At 35.9% G+C, this 18,103-nt stretch overlaps 1 protein-coding gene across 7 annotated transcripts in view; it reads right to left on the reverse strand.

Annotated features, from left to right (window-relative positions):
- The window catches only part of ASPP (Ankyrin-repeat, SH3-domain, and Proline-rich-region containing Protein), a 112,075-nt gene that overhangs the window by 6,778 nt on the left and 87,194 nt on the right, over nucleotides 1-18,103 (reverse strand). For 5 of the 7 annotated variants that reach the window (XM_064359172.1, XM_008194547.3, XM_015978858.2 and 2 more), the window contains 4 exons: nucleotides 11,552-11,825; nucleotides 4,833-5,011; nucleotides 1,205-1,410; nucleotides 640-1,159 (listed from right to left, as the gene is read on the reverse strand). In XM_064359172.1, coding sequence (XP_064215242.1) covers nucleotides 640-1,159; nucleotides 1,205-1,410; nucleotides 4,833-5,011; nucleotides 11,552-11,825 — 1,179 coding nt within the window. Of the gene's footprint in view, nucleotides 1-639; nucleotides 1,160-1,204; nucleotides 1,411-4,832; nucleotides 5,012-11,551; nucleotides 11,826-12,719; nucleotides 13,070-15,520; nucleotides 15,682-18,103 lie in introns of those variants that run through there. The other 2 variants (XM_008194549.3, XM_008194548.3) reach the window with 2 other exon arrangements.

Consider the following 18,103-nt stretch of genomic DNA (forward strand, 5'->3'; position numbering starts at 1 on the left):
CGCACCGAATGATTAGAAATAAGCAGGAATTCTTATTTAAAGTAAAAAAAATTAAAAGGTCTAAAGTTTGAAAAGTCTGATAGTAAATTGTAGACATTCAGATCAATCCTTGATAAACAAGTCTGTTAGCCTTTACATAATATGTACGTACCTATTGATGTTTGTATTGCGAGTACTTACTTCATTGTTAAATGTAAAAGTGCAAAACCAATTTTTTTTTGTTTTGATTTTATTTGCAGTAACCGAAATTGAAATAATTTTAAGAATATGGAATAACAAAATAAACATCCCAATATGCACAGTGTCACACTGTTTTGGGACACTCTATATAAGCTACAGCAGATAGGAGCTAAGCTGAATATAAAAAATGTAGGTATTTGAGTATTTTACAGAACAATAAATAAAGGCCAAAAATAAAAAAAATATAAAAAATGTTAATAACACACATCTATTTAAAGATAATGTACTAAAAAATGTCATTTTCTCTCAGAAAAGTGTATTTTTGCTCGCAGCTTTTAGCTTTTAGGAGCGACCACGAGTATTGCACAATTATAGTTCAGTTAAATTTTGTTTTAATGCTCCTTTCTGTTATAATAAAAACTTAAAAAAATATTTATTTCTTAAGTTGTCTTTACCCACCTGGTAGGCGACTCCATTAGGAACGGTGGTACCATTGCTCACTTCATTGCTTTGCCTCTTGACCAAATCGTTTTGGTTGAGTGGTGTTGCGATGTTCTTGTTGACCATGGTCAAAGGGGCGCTGTGGACCGTCATATGTGTCAAGTTTGATATGTGTTCGTTATCTTTATTATCCGTATTGTCTAAATTCTCGTTTCTCACTATCCTATTCGGTAATAAATTAACAGTAAACTTAGTATTGTATGGCAAAGTTTGATATTTGGGGTCCGATTTCGAGACCGTAAACTCTTTGAGAGCGTCGTTCTCGTAGCCCATCTTATTGGCCAGATCTTGCGCCTCTTGACTGGGCGTTTGCAGGTCATCTTTTTTGATATGATAGACGGGATGATATGCGGGGGTTTCCTTCTGGCCAGAGCGCAACGGGACGTGGTTGTAGGGCTCCACCGCGGCGATGTTCCCTCTGGACAGGCCATTGGGGGGTTGGTTGTTTGCCGGCTTCCGTGCTTGTTCACCTGTCAATCTAATCAAAGGGTTAATTTTTGATTTTCTTAGCTTGTCCACTCACCGAACTAACTGGTGGTAGGCCGCTTTATGCGAAGCTGCACTGATCTGATTGGCAAGTTGTTGATTTAGTAAGCGTTTCTTATGTAATCTCTCTTGTAATTCGGAAATTCGCTTGTCGATAGCGCTCATTTCCTCTTGCCGAGCAGTCAGAGCTTCTCGTTGTTGGTTTAGTCTTTGATTTTGTTGCTCATTTAGCTTGTTGCGGTACTGGAAAGTTACATGACGATTAGATAAAAATTATAATAAATTTTAAGGCGCTACGCCCTAGGGACGTGTCAGCTTGCCGCACCCTGTTTATGAATAATAATGTCTGGACATCAAAACGTATTGTCTTGTGGGCTCAAAATAACAAAACCCGCCTTTGTGCCCGTAAGACACGCGAAAAAATCGTTTGCGACGCGACTAATCCGAATGTTTCACAAGTGTGCTCGACCGGGAATCAATAAACTGAAAAAACTTTAATTATCTACTCGAACCGTTCATATGTGAATCGAACAGGACAACGAAAAAGGGAAAATAGAGAGGGAATAAGTGTAAAATCAATGACATCGGATCTAAAGACTTCCGCCTGAGACCTTTTAGGCCCGAATAAAGAAGCACGTAGACAATCCGCGATCCTCTCTAATTGATAAAAATTTCGTGATTAAAATAATGGCAAAAATTATATTCGGAGAGGTCTTTTAAAACAACATTAAGTACTAATGTCGGTGTAATAGCTTTCTGGAAAAGTCATTCTGAACTTTGGCGCAGATGGGACCTTATCCGAGCGGCTAACAAGCATCCTGGTTTTAACAATATCTCATATTTCTGCGTTAAAGGAATTGAGAAGAAAAAATCCCGGAGAGTTGTTTACAAAGAATATCGTCCATACTGTGATGTCCTTATTATTAATTAAGGAAAGATACCGAATACATCACAAGCCTATTTTTCAAGCACAAAAACAACTGTAAAAGCAGTTGGCACAAATGAGGAAGTAAATGCATGATTCAAGCCGTAGGTGAGCAGTGACTCATCGCGAGAAAAATCAAATTTCACTACAGAGTTACATACAAACATCATTTTTTTCTACAGCTTCCAGACACTTTCGACGCCAACAATTATTTTTCGGATCAAATTAACTTCAGATCCAAAATTTATTAAAAAAAAGTTATAATCCTCTTGGTGTTAAGCACTCGCAACTACACAAAAAAATGAATAAAATAAAACAAAGTTTAAAAAACCCGACACACCAAACCTTTAAAGGTACAAAAAATTGGTTTAATCGCTTTTACGCCAAGTTTTCCTTATGCTCGCGCAATAAAATGCAGTGGTGTACGGTTATAACAAACTCAGAAAATGCATCAAAATCAGTCCAAGGTTCGCTATAAGCATAAATATAAAAAAAATATCTTTTTAGCAGTTATTTTTACTCCACATATAAAATAAAACGAAAAAATACGTATTTATTATAAAAAAACATGAATCCTTTGTGACAGTAATATGTATACTGTGTGAATTATATTGTTAGAGCGTGATAGCACTGGCATATTATAGCAGAAGTCTAAGGGCTCGCGCAAAAATTTCAAGAGCGCAAAATATTAAGAAAGGATTTTTTTCTTCAAAGAAATAATAAAATCGTATTTTGGTCGGAGCAAAATAAATTCACGATCAGTATTTTAATTAGAGATAAAGGATGAATTCGGCTTCTTGTCAGTTATGGATATGGTAAAGCAGTGACTAATTGTACAGGTGAAAGATCGATTCCAGCACTGATAAGAGTAAAAAATGCCATAGATCTAATATCTAATCTTAAATGAAACGCACTATACCAATATTGTAGTTCAAAAATTAAGTGATTACGAGAAATGCTCTCAGTTTGAACAAAACTTTTAACGTAAGTATGTGCAATTTGCTAACAAGAAATCCAGAAGAAACCTTGAATTATCAACAGTTTTTGTCCCTTAGTTTTTTAAATTTTTAATTATGTATATATTATTAGTTATTACTAATTATTATAAATAAATAGGAGTTTATTTGGGGACAATTTTATAATCATTGTGATACTCACTATTATCATTATCAAAATTAATAAAAAAAAAGAAAAGCAGCGAATGATATATATCAGACACTAAAATTAAAAAGTTTTGGTAAGATAGATAGTTATGCAGAGTGAGTCTAGTAAAAGTATATTTTTACAATATCTCTAAAACTACTTAATAATTGCACAAAATTCAGCGTTTTCTTTTTCTAAGCACTCTATTTTCCTCTATACCTGAATTTTTTTTCAGATTTTTTCTACATTAATTGCTTATTATAAAATTAATTAATTACTAGTAAATATAGCTGCAAAAAAATTATTATATCTTGCGTCATTCATTTGAGAACAAGCAATGCTTAAGTAAATGTTTTCCCTTCAAAATCCGTAAAAAATGATCCTTAGGTAATTAATTTATTTTGACTAGAAGGAAGAGTAGAAAAGTTCAAAAAAAATTCAAATGTATAGCAAAAACTTACAAAAGTAGATGTTTAATAGCAAACACTGAATTTGTAAATAGGAAATAAAATCTAGGAATACTTTTAGCAGACGCGCCCCGTATAGAAAAAAATTAAGGAGCTACGCAAAATTTTCTTAGGGCTTTAAGTGCCAAAATGGGTTGATACGCCACTGGGTGATAACAGATCTCAAAAGTGAAAATAGTGAAAAATAACTTAACTGATCACTGAGCTTATTTCTTCAAAATCTATACACTATTCGAGTTAAAATTAGGAGGAACATCCAAAAAAACTCCTATCATAGAAAATTGTAAGAATGTAAAAATTTTGCATCTATTTTTTTGGCAAAGATACCACCAGTCACCAGTCACCGCCTATTAGTCATGTAAACTTTGGAAAAAAGTACTCAAAAGACGCAAACCTAGTTGATACTGTGTTTTTGACAAACTTTTACACGCTTAAGTGGTACCTCAAAAAGTAGTTAAAGTAGTAAAAGTTCGGTTAAAGCCAGTTGATTTATTTTGACTTTTTGGAGTTCTACTATCATAAAATATTTACAGTATCAATTTCACACTGTGATTACTAACTAGGTTTAAAAACACACGTTTTCACAGTTCGTCAGTTAACACTTCTTGCTGCTTTGTTATTATCAGCCCGGCATATTTTACAAAATTCAGCGAAAAGTTCGTTATAAACGAAAAATTGTATCACATTTTAATCAACTCAGTTCATAGTATATCCTGAAGTTTGTTATTAGCGGGTTTGCTCTAACCCGTAAAAAATACCTTAAGCTTGTGAGAAATTTTCGGTGCTTGAAAAATAGTATGTTATAGTCGGAAGTTCATTATAACCGGATTCCACTGTAACTGCAACTTTTGTACGTTTTATATCCTGTTAATTTAGATCGTAAGTCTTGGCAGACGTCTGGAGGGGAACATCGTCAGTCAAGAAAAGCCAGCCGTAAGCGCCCCAAGAAAATTCCATTGTGGTTTTTATATCATGCACGTTAAATAAAATAGCTGCTGTTAGTTTGTTTCTTGTTGGAGTAAATCAATTTTCGCTGGGCCTAAGCAGAGCGATATTTTTGAATTTAGTTAAACCGCCCCATAAATTACCATTAGGTCTGGCAGACGTCTGCAAGTCGGACTGCTACTTACCATAAGCTCCCGGCGCAGCTTGTCCAGCTCAAGGGCAGAAGCCGGCGGCTGGTCCCTGGCCGTTCGCCCCCGTCGCAGCTCCTCCAGCTGCCTGGTCAACTCCTCGACCTTGGCCACCGCCAAAGACAACTCCTTCTCCTTCTCGTTGAAGAGGGCTCGAATCGAGTCAAGGTCACTTGCTGCAAAGCGGAATCAAGCTATTAATTGGCCACGACGTGGAGTTTCGGGTTGTGCTCCCGGTATCGGAAATAGACGGATTGTGTGGTCTTGTGATATTAGATAACTAGCAGTCACGGTCCATAACTCGACGTGAACTGAAGTCGGAAGATCCCGCCGGAGGTGTGGGAGAACGTGCCTCCAGAACACATTGTTAATGCAAGGAACAATATGGTGGAGAGGTGCGGAATAAATAGCGTTTCACGGAAAGTGTTTTCTGCAATATGTCGATAGTTTGCGCTCAAATTTACATAATAATCCGAATCGCATTCGAAATTGGTATTCGTTCGGCGGGGCCGCTGGGAATTTCGGACGCATTGTTTTTTACGTAATAGAACAAAAGAAACTGATAAAAGATACAATAAATTCGTGACTGCAACAATGTGCTCCGTTCTAGTTTCTTACATTACTCTATTTTTATTTATTTATCTCACATAAAACGCCCAAGATTTAAAGATTTTCACACTACTGACGACTTCCATTTGCGATTTTATGGGACACTAAAAATCGTACAACTCACATGTCATCAAATTTTACACCGAAATTGTAAATTTTATGACCTGAACTTCCCTTATCTCCAGAAAACAACAAACATGCGAAATTTAAATTATCCCCCGGTCAGAACTACACCGAACCTTCAATTATTATAATACTTTGTAACGGGAACACCCTTTTACAAAAAAGATGTAATAAAATTTATAGTAAAAATAAAAATAAATTAACTTAACACGGTGGTTAAAATTGAACAGTAAGCAAGAAAATGCTTTATGTTAATTACTTATTTGCTACATTTTCATGAGGATTCAAATCCAACTTATGAAAACCCTCGACTTAAACGTATTTAGTTCGATCTGAGTCCAAGCTCGATTCACCAAATTTATTATCGAGATCGAATCCAACATTTTTCATGATAATGGAGAATTTTTGACAAAGCTTAGTTAGACACTAAACACTGTGCTATCACTAATGAACCCCCAAATAGGTTAAATTTTATGCAAATGCTCTAAACGTTTTTTTAAAAAAACTGTTAACAGTTGAATTTATGTTCTACTCCCAATGACAAATAATAATGTAAAAGTTTCAAACCTAAATTCATGAAGGGAAGGCATGAAGGCACGTTTCACGTTGGATAGCAGACAAATTTTAAATCGAATTCAAACCTTCATGAAAACGTTGTAATTATTACATAAGTCGATAGCTTATACGAGTTGGCTACCTAGGTAGTTTTATGTACTTTTGTATTATTGCTAGTTCTTCTTGGATAGCACCGCTCTATAAATACACTCAACTTAGGTCCACAATAGTTCTACGTCTCTCTAACGTGTCCATCCTTAATAAAATACTTCCCATATTGAATAATTGAGTTCTTCCCTCTGTATACTCTTTTCCTAGAATGTTCTCAAAAATTTAATGTTTATTATTCGATGCTTTTTATATGTGTAATAACTGCAACATATGTACAAAGTATTCAAAAATTTGGAGGTAATGTGCCGCTTAATTTAAATTGTGAATGCCCCCAAAGTGACAGATCCGTCAAAATAATACAAAAACACAAATACACAACAACAAAAATTACGTAAATATAAAACACAAATTATGACAAATAACTGTGCCGAAAAATTTAAACAATTAAGTAAAAAGCTAATTCAAAGATTTGACAGAGAAACCATAAGAGTCGTTTGGACAAAGCGGCACATTCAATTTAAATTCCATAGTCGACTTGATGAACAACCATTTTTGAACATATTGTGGTTCGGAGAGCAAAAAATGCTTCCATATTTCAATACACTTTGAAGTAATACACAGAAATATAATTGATATGCTGATAAATTGTGATACAGTTTGCGCGTAACTAGGCCCAACAATCTTACAGCTTTATTGACTACTTATTGAATATGGAAATTGAAACTAAGCTTAGTATCTAAAATTACACCCAGATCCTTTACTTCGTAAATTATATTCTCGAACGTATATTATCAATAATTAATCATCTGTTAATGTAGTCCTGCAAATGTTATCTGAATGCATTATTTTATTAATATTTAAATCCATTTTGTTTGTCTGGCACCATCATATTATATCTGATTTAAATCTAAATGAAGGAGAAAGCAAACATTAACGGAACTTACCACCTTGCAAATAGCAAAATTTTAGACAACTAAACATCCATACAAATATCATTTATAAACATACTAAAAAGTAGTAGACTACTATGTCGTATATTCTTGAACAGATTGAAAGATGCAATTTTCTATTTTAACAGTTGTATTCTCATGTTAATAAAAGTCTTTACCCATCAGTCTATAAAAAAAGACCAAACTTCATGATTTACTTTATCAAACGTCTTGACAAAATTAGAATGAGTACAGTTAACTTAATGACCATTTTCGAAAACGGTAATATTATACAGGTGCTCAAAAATTGGCGCACCAACTCAGTGTTACGTTATTATGAAGCAAGTGCAGATTACGGGAAAAATGTTAAAAAATTCCTTAAGTCATATTTTAAAAAATCTGGAGCTACTAACTTATTGTGTTACGTTATTATGAAGCAAGTGCAGATTACGGGAAAAATGTTAAAAAATTCCTTAAGTCATATTTTAAAAAATCTGGAGCTACTAACTTATTGTGTTAACTTCTTCATTATGTTTTAATGTTTTCATGTTTCACACTGTTTCGTTCCCTAACAAAACGATGAATAATTATTTTTAAATTTTCTATCAGACTTTAGCAGTTTTTTTAATTTAAAAAAATAAAATTTATCAAAAAAAGCACAATGTGTAGATGTGCCAACAATGGGAATTATCTCCTAGAAAACAGTTTCAAAAATAATTTATTTTTATTGTTGATCAAATTCTATTGCAATCACGACTGTTAGACAACATTGCCACATATCATTTATCTAAAATTCGCTATTTATCAATAACTTTAATAGAGAGGATTTTTTTAACTATTTTTACTTTTATATGTAAGCAGTTCTCTACCACACACTATTGAGTTGGTGCGCCAGTTTTTGACCACGCTGTAAAGTTCTACTAGTAAAGAAACAGACTGGTTGTTGCTGAACGACCTGAAGAAAAGCCGTTATGATTTTTGTAAATGAGGTGTTTGCAGGCCTGTTTATTTGTATGGATAGCAAGAGTTCAAAAAGCTTAGCAACAGCTGGGAGTTAACTTTCACGATCACTGAATTTGAAAATAAGAACAAATAAGTTATTTTTCCAAATATCTGAAAAAGTGACAAATAAGTTGGATAAATTATGAATGGGCTTCGTGATACGAAAATATAAACCTGTGCTGCCAGAGACTTTCAATCTTAAAATACCATAGAAAACCTCAATTACAGTTAAAAAAAGAAAAGTTAAAGTTAGATTCATTATATTCTTCAACTGCGAAAGATCAATTGAAGAATTATTTGACTCAAACCTAGATTAAAAAAAAATTGCAAATAAATAAATTTGCACATACATTAGGATATAAATTATTATTTTTATTGTCGTTAACGAATTTCCGTAAGGACTTAGAGTGGGCATGTCCTTTTCAATACGCGATATCTACTCTCTATAATAGTTTTTAGACTTCAAATTACATAATCTCCATAATGGTTCGTATACTTCATTAGAATTAGTTGCTTTAAAGTGCTTTCTTCTCACGAACTAATTTTATCAATTCTGACGAAAACTACGTGGGAAAAGAAGTTGTATAGCTCTTAATCGGAACCCAAAATGACATAACAAAGTAGATTATCTCATAAAATTAATATCCACTTTTAGAAAAACTGTCTTCCAATTTATTAACGACAGATAGGCATAACAGCAAAAACAACACTGATTCTACTTGACTCTATCAATGTCAAAGACAGTTTTTTTAACTTTAAATGAAACTGTTTAAAAATGATTTTGCCCCAACATTGCTCGAATCTGGAAGGAATGCCCGAAATATTTAAATCAATTAAAAATTCAAGTCTCCCTTAAATACGAAATATTTGCTAAAAGCTCTGGTCAAAAACTTCAAAGCGACTGACGAATTATAATTTGTACGCTTTTTACTCAAATTCCAGGTATAGCGGCTTATTTTCCATATTTATTTTAATAGAGTAAATACACTTTTAACATTAAAGCTGATGAGAAAAATACTGGAAAACGTAATAAATTCTTGCTACGCATGGTCGACCTAACACCAGTCAAATACATTAAATATTATTTAATTTAACAATCGCCAAATAAATAACGTTTTGTGATTGCAACCGGAACTGCGCTATTCCCAACGCCCTGTTATTGTCTGTTATTGAATAACAGAGTTGTCTCAAAGTGACAACAGAGCATTTGCATTGCTTTTGTGTTTCTGGAGCGTAGATCAAAAGTAAAATATCCAGCAGATGTTTTACTTAAATGTAATATTGTGTCAGTCACCATAAACTCTGCCAGATTTTCTGGAAACCAAAGGGATAATGGTCCCTAAGGACCAGATCCGGCAAGGAACGGTAATTACCTTGGATGTACCTGACCCTTCTCGTGATTAATTCCAAAAGGTTGCGTATCTGAGTAATACAAGAAAAGCCAAACACTCCGATGTTTGAAGCAGTTGTTCATTTTCGATGAACTATCTTCTTGGCACAACATTCGCTCCAATAATCCGTCTTAGACGACTTGCAATTTATTTTCTTGTCGTTTAGTTACTTTCCAAGTCGGCGGACCGTATTTTACTTATCTCCGTCGTTATTTCCCGACCGATATTCCCTATTTTAGCAAATTGTACACAACGAACGAAATAAATTGCCCAACTGCGACCCTTCAATCACCGAAAAAAGGCTGCAGTCCTACCGACTGCACCAATTAGTTTTTTCAGAGAAATTAAATATTTATCGGTTTAATTACCGCTGTAATGGCTCAATAAACAAACAAGTTGCATCTCGAATCGTCCGATGCCGCCAAGTGGCGTAATAAAATATTATCACTGTAAGGCTCACCCTAGAGAAAGTAATTAATTATTGCGACTCCCCGATCCCTCTTTTCGGGCAAAGTTCCCGTTCATCATCGAGTTAGATTCAACAAGCCGCTCTTCATTTAATTAAATTTCGGTTTTATCTGTAATCTTATAGTGAATGTTTGATTGTTCGCACGGTATCAATTATTCATCGGAGTGGATCGAGTTAATTTCTTCATTAAAATTGAACGCGAAGTTTTGATGGCGTCAAGGTGGCAAACACGACTTTCAACTAGCGACGAAATTTTCAAATTTTGGTGTATAATGAACCATTACGCTCTGTCGCCAGACTTGTGTAAAATTATTGTTGGTGGTAGTTGAACGAAAAATGAATTTTGTTCGTGACAGCAGCATTGAAACACTTGCAATCAAATTTAATTGCCAGGAAATCGTTTTCGGAAAAGATTAGAAAATCGAAAACAACTGCAGGTTAAAATTCTCAGAAACGTGGAAAGTTTATTTAAAATCTGCCAACACAAGCACGTTTTATATAATGCAATTAAACAAACGGTACCGTGATTTTACGTTTGTTTTATTTGTTATTATTATTATTATGTTGCAGGCTATTAACACACATACATCTGTGTTTTTGGGTTAATTATACTAGCGGCCAAGTTTAAAATAACAAATTTCTTCCTCACAAAGGATTAAAAAATGTTATAAAGGACGGGCGCTCGTGGGAAAATGTGGAATAAAAAGGTAGTCAAAGAAAAACTTGAAAAAATGGTTAAAAGGATAACAGAATTAGTGAGGCGGGTTCTTTTATGTCGCCTAATCGCATTTTGGGAGAACTGAGCGAAACAAATGTGTCTGCAAGGCGGTGCACCGGCGGTTACAAGAATGTGGAGCTAAAGAGCCGGAAGACCGGTCAAAATCATTTCTTGGAGAAAAATAAAACCCTCAGTTTGAAACGCAACATTATAAAATGTCACCACCAGTGAGGGATAAATCATTGTCTGTTTTGTCCGTGGATTTCTTGGAAATTTTTAAATTAGACAAGTCATGACAGTTTAATATTCGTCTAGATTAATTATAATTTTGTAATCCCTCAGAAAGCTAATTTATTCTGTCGTGTCGTAGTTATTGTGAAATCGAAGCTAAACGAATCGTTCTGTTTTTTCGTTCAATTCCCGAACAAAGCTGAAATTAAGTTCATAATAATCTAAAAGCTTCGGTTAAAATTAATGTGTTGTAAACTTCGTGGTTTCGAGAGACATTGAACGGAACCGTTCTTCCAAAAGTTGAAAAGTTCGTTGGAAATTCCCGAATTTGTCATGTAAAACGTCAAATTTGGAGCTTTTAAATCAAACTGCCTCGCCTCGCGAGCGAAAAAATAAAAAAGAACATTTAAATATGAACTTTAAAGCTGTCACTCCATAAATTCGCATTATTCCTTCATTCCCGATCACAAATCACCATTGTTTCGCCATTTATTTCAACACACGAACCGATGATTAATGGCGCCGTCCAATAACTCTGATAAATCGAGCATAATCCGCAAAAAATGCGCAGCACTTACTGAGAGATATATTGTTTTGTTTTTGGTGGTCCACTTGTCCCCGGAGCGCCCGGAGTTTCCTCAGCTTGAGCTCTTGGGCATCGACGCGGTCCCTCAGCCTCCGGAGGCGCTCGCTTTCGGCCTGAACTCGCTGCTGACGCGCCTCTTGCTCCTTCAGGTACCTCAATCTTTGCTCTTTCGCGGCCAGCAGCTGGTGCTGCGAGTCGATCTGCGCTTGTTGTCTGCAGGCCATCTCGCGCAGTTCGCTTAATGTCAACTGCACACCGTCCGGTAACTGCAAAAAAATTCCTTTTATTCAAGACATTTTGTAGAAAAACATATAGAAAAGCTCCGAAAATGAAATTGCCCGTAGACCGTTTTTCTTCGCGCAATAAACATCGTTCGGAATAATAAAATTTCATTACTTCGCCTTTGCGCTGTCAGTATGTATCAAATTTCGTCCAGCTACGGAATTTTAAAACCTAGGAGTAAAAATCAAAAAATGGGTTCAGCGGAGCGAAAAATTCGACTTGTTGTCGCGACTGCCACTTGTCGCTCATGTTTTACGTGTGTACTATAAAAGAGGGGACCCGGAACATAATTTTTTTATTGTTTGTCGTTCGAATAAAAACTGGGACAAGCAATTCACTCAGAAAGGGTGTTTTGACCCGCAGCCAAACGACTAGTTTTTCCAAAAGGCGGTTCAAAGGAAAACACGGAAAAACGCAAAAGCAAGTTAAAAATTACGCGACAGTAATTTGATATGTCACCCGGCAGAGATTAATGAACTTAAAAGTTTTCTTTAGGGAGGAAAACAAGCACAGACGTATTTTTCGAAAACAAAACGCGAAACAAAGCCAATTTTCATTTTAAGAGTAATAAGCAAATATTTGCACAACTTCAATTAATCCACTACCCTGCTGCAAAGTCTCAGTCAACACTATAATAAGTTTAAGTTGAGAGAGAGGAAAGTTTTTGACTCATAAACGTGGTCTGAAGTGATAAAACACTTTTCAATAATGCATTAAAATTAACTCAACCAAAAATGAGGGGAATAATGGAGTCGGAACATCCGCTCCTTTCTTATAAAAAAGAAAATGAATAATTAAAACCGAAAACGTGTCACTAATTAATTACCGTATAATTAATTAGTTCGACAGCCAAACACACAACAATTACGTAAAAATACCTTCTCGAAATCGTTCAGTTTCTTTTTCTCTTTATCACAGTCACCGTTTTCACTACATTTATCCTTATCACTCGAGCCACTCGTGTCCTTTTTACATTTCGTGTGTTTAGTCCTCATTTCTTCGTTAAATCCGGGCGGATCGGTGATGACCGGAGCCGTCAAGCGGACACTTCTTCCGGGCTTGGGAACGGCTCCTATTTTTAGCGGAGGGGCACCTAAAGGTACCGGCGACCGCCGGAAAATCCCCGGATCGGCCGGTTGGCAAACGCAGGCTAACATTTTTTATCGAGGGACCTCTTCATCAGCAGTCCGGATTTATGAGCATGCACTGATAAAGGGCCGACAAACACCTGTTGGATTTTGTTTGGTAGTGTATCGGACGTCTGACCACTGCAATCGCTGTCTTTTTCCGGTGATTAATTTGCAACTTGGCCAAAATCCGACAATTATCGGCGTGTGTTTTTGCACACAAAAGGATATGTCCGCCGGAAAGAACGTCTAAAAATATATCGCCCCATTTGCAATGTAAAACTCTCCAATATTTTCAAAGAAAGCTCACGATCCGCGTATCGTTCTGTGGATAAAAAAACGATTTCCAGGCGCCATCTTGGCTCGTGCCTCTGGGGCAAGAACCTCTTTTTGCCCAAACCGCAATATTGAATAAACAAAATCGCGGCAGCAGCTCCATGTGCAAACCAAATTAGCATTTATTTTAATTTGGACATTAGGAAAACGGGGATTAGAGCGCCACACAGCCAGGAATCTGTTTATTTTCCACAAATTTGCAATTAAATAAACATGACGTGTTCTAAAACCCAAGTTTCTTCGGCCCCGAATCTCGTGGATTTAAAGGGCCAATTGGGTTATTACACGCAACTTCCTTGTCCACTGAAATGAACATCAGGTGTTGCGTGATACGACGGAATACAACTTATTTTCAGTAAAGTTCGTGGGAGTTCACAGGTGGTTTGCTTTCTTCCTTTTAAAAGACCTGAATTTTTAACTAACAACGCCACAACAGTTACAAACACTGAAAAATGTATATGGCGAAAAAATTTGCCTCTCTGACAAACAGGTGGTTGAGGTCGCGGACACATCAACTGGAAAATCCCACAAACGTTCAGATTTAATTGAATCTTGATGGAAAACCTTCGCAAAATAATGATCAGAAAAGGACAAAAGTGTCAATCTCATTCTCAAAGCCAAAATCCGGCACAAAAAGCTCCTTGCATAATTGATGGTCCGGGAATTATTAGTCTCGTTCAGTTCATTAATTTGGGGCAAAAATCGACCGAAAAACATTCAGAAACAAAAGCTTTTATCTAAGCCGGGCTTCGTATCTTCGAGACGTCACCATGAAAATTTAATAAAGAAAAATTCGGGCCGAGACCATCAACCTAAACGCTACCACCATACGAGCTCGAATCACTCATAAAAATGTCATTCAAACCATATGACTCGTATCGTTAATCTTTTATGGCAAAGACATCTCGGTGGCAATTCATGATGAGTTTATGGCTTACAAGATCGAGAGTAAAATTAATTTCGGACGTTTACAGCCGAATTCATAAAATCGCTAATTACCGGTGTGTGCGACATGATTATTAATATTTTATTGGGCCATTATGACGCAAAACCATCCCCTGCCGCGGAATATTTGTAAGTCAACACGAGTAAAGTTGCGTCGAATATCTAAAAATTCTAACCGGAAATATCGGAATTGCCTGGCTTCCGCGACTACGTCCTGAAATTCAATTGAAAAAATGTTTCAGGTTTCAGCAAAACAAACACGGATTATTTATCAATTACCATTGATTGAATGTTAATTATTTTCGTTTCGCATTTTCCCGTTATTTGCATTTTCCATTTGATTCAAAGCCCGGCCACGAATCCACTCTAGTTCTACACATGGAAGAAAGAATAGGAAACCTTGACGGAATTCAAAATCAATAAATTACGTGTGCGAAATGAAAAATATTCGTTTTGCAACCCTATTGACTCCAGGAGTAGATTTTTCCGGCGATTGATGAATTGGATTTTAATAAAGCGAAATCGATAGCACTCTGATCCGGGACAAATTCGGAGCAATCTTCTTAAGAGAAAAAGTGTTTGAAACAAAGACAGATATGAGAAAACTACTTCAATGTAAAAAATGCAATAAAAATCGTGTGCGCCACATTCTGCATCCAAAACCGGGAACAAAAAATATTAAAAAACGTATTCCTTCATGCCTTGTGAAGATTAAAAAGATACATGCCAAAAACAATTCCGGTTTAAATCCCTTCTGTGCAATACATTTCTATTGCTGAAATATCTGGAATTTGGTGGAGCAATTGAATGAAAATTTCGTCTCGACCCTGACCACAAATATGTAAATTCTTTGCGTGCTGAACAGAAATACCCTAATAATGCCAATAGGAGAGATATCATCCAAGGATTGGCACGGAATAAATCAGAGCAGGGGACTGGGAAAAAATCGCCGGAAATTCGATAAATTAATTAGCTTATGGCCTCGTAAACAGAATAAAACATCAGTAATGGAGAGTAAATATTGCACGGGCCGTCTACCAATCTCCTTGTCTGCCTTCTTCGTGAATAAAAGAAGAAATCCAAATACGTCCTATTTTTGCAGGTAGACATACAATTTAAGCGGGAAGATTTATGTATATAGACACAGGTAATGCTTAGAAATGGAAAAGGTTCCCGTGAGACTCGAACAATTTCAATAAAATACCACAGAGATTTTTCGACAGCGGTTGCAGCAGCCACTACGTAATTAGGTGAATAATTAAAAATCATACCAGTGCTCACGTACATATCACAGAAAAAACGTGTCTTCGAAGGGTTCGACCGGACGCTCAACAACCCCCAGCGAGAACTGACGACACACTAACGCAACCACCGTCACAACGAAACGACGAATTTCACTTAGGGTGCGCAGGTCTACTGATAAGGGTTGAAGTCATGCAGTGCTCGTGGATATTTTACCCCCCTTAGGAACAACTCGATCAAATTCTATGATATTTAATTACCTCTCTGTCTTATTTTTTATTTACTGGAAAAAGAGCGAAAGAGTGACGTCGTAATCCAATCACGCCAAAGTCCGGAAGCTTTATTTTTGTTATTTGTTATCATAGCTTCAAATAATGTAAATTAAAGGAGTCGCCGAAGGGATTACGTTACAAAAGTTATTCGAGCAAACTAACATTGAAAGAATGTAACAACAAACTTTTCACGTCGGATAATTAAGGCACAAAGTCGTTATTTTTTTAATCCTTGCGTTACGCTTTTACGACGATAGGGAGACAATTATTTAAAGTTTTATGTCGTACTTAAGTGCTTTATGGGAAAGTAATCTCTTCAGGCATCAAGAGGTGAAATACCCACTTTTAAAAGCTCGGCTGTTTAAAATGCAAGAAATTCAATCAAATTCGGTCCAACCCTTTCGACACCCTTTAAACCGACTCAAACAAAGCGGCTAAATCGGATCGGATAAAATTCCTAATCGAATAATTTCACAGGGGTTAACTGGTTAGCCGAAGGTCTCTAAATAAAAGCAAACAAAGGTGTTTTCCACCTGAATGTGTGCGAATATAATTTATGCATGCACTCTGTTTCATTTAAATTAACTAAATAAATCCACCCTACAAACTTTTCATTTTTAAGCTCCGACATTAATTCAAAAAGCTTCATTCCGCAAATCCAAATATTACAAAATAAATAAAGAGCACTGTTCAAGCAGGAATTTTAATAATAAGCACCGTCTGACTCAATGATAATGATATTTTTTGTACGAGGCAATAATCGAAAAGCGCTCCTGTGGAGGTCAGAAAGTGGGCATTTCGGTTAGGAACAGCGCCGTATTTTTGAAATGAGTTGTGTTGACTCTTGGGGAACAATGGAGTCTATCGTCTGGTCGTCTCTGCATTGTATAGTTTTTAGGAATGCGTTCGGAATCTAAATGTGCGCTTTTATCCGGTTGTTCTTAGAAGGTCCGATAAAGAAGTCGCCAGGAAGAAAGGTAAAAAGAATTCACATCCCTTAACTTTCCGACTGCTCATATATCTACCCACCTCGAAGTTTTATCATCCATCTCGTTGAATTATTTACGTAAAACGCGCACTTTTAAAAGCCCTCTCTCCGATAATTAGCACAACTTTGTGTTTTTCGAAAGGATTTTAAACAAATCCCCACATACTGGCAAGATTTATACACTGGATGGCGCTTTCTTTTTCGCTTTTTACACGAATGACTGATTTATTATGCATGCGAACGGTTTCACCCTCAGCATTTTTACAAGTTGCATGCAACAGTGCCATTTCATTCACTTAGAGATCGAAAGATTAAACGCCAACATGGCGGCTCGTTATAATACGCGAGAGACCAAATTGATCAATTGGAGTGTTATAATTAGGACGGTAACAAACGTTTGAGGTTTTCGACGCCCGAAGCATGAGGAAAGGACACCTGAACGTGAAACACTTGTTTAGGAGGCGGAAGCCGTGGAAACGACCAATCAATAAAACACAATCTTTGCTAAACACTCTATTTTTTAATTAAACAAAAAAATTAAACTTTAGAGCCTTGGTATAATAACTATGAATTAAGTTCACAATTTGAAGTGTGATTCTAGGGGAAAATAACTCAAACTCAAATTTATTATCCACTAAAGCTGGATTATCGCAACGAGTATCAGATTCAAAGGGGAAAGAACAAAAGACCCATAAAAACAGCGCTCTCTAAAAGAATATAAATCAGATTATATCGGGCGATGATTTATTGAAAAATTCTATATTATGAAATATTCGACAGCACAGTTAACGCTTTGATTGGATTGATTAAGATTTGTAATGAATTTTTCCACACATTTTTTCCAGCTGCAGTAATAATTGTAAATAATAATAAAATACGGAATGCTAATAAAAGTCAGAGCAAGTACATTACATTGTAAACATAATTAAGTTTTATAAACATTTAACCAATCTCTCGGCAGCGGAAGCTCTCTGAAAAGAAACCCAAAAAATTAAGTCAATTCGCCATAAAAGTGCCATAACTTCGATTAAGAAAATCGACGAAAATCCTTCGCGGAAATAATCGCAACAAATGTGTGGCCCTTGGCGCCAAATTTGCATGGATAATCCATAAAAATTCGACCGAAGCTTAAGCAAGTCGCAATAAAAGAAATAAACCGGAATGAACTCCTCCAAGTTGTGGCTTTTCCAGATTCGGTTTATTTTATGTGGAGGCATCGATTTTCGATCAACCTCAGCACCACTCACCACACAGTAAATGATTAAATTGTAAACTAAAAACAGTGTTCATAATTTAGTGACAAACGTTGTTAACTGGACTCCCCGCAGGAGAGGGTCCCCGGGGATGCCTTA

This window comes from Tribolium castaneum, chromosome 9 (assembly GCF_031307605.1).
Source record: "Tribolium castaneum strain GA2 chromosome 9, icTriCast1.1, whole genome shotgun sequence".
Lineage (NCBI taxonomy): Eukaryota > Metazoa > Arthropoda > Insecta > Coleoptera > Tenebrionidae > Tribolium > Tribolium castaneum.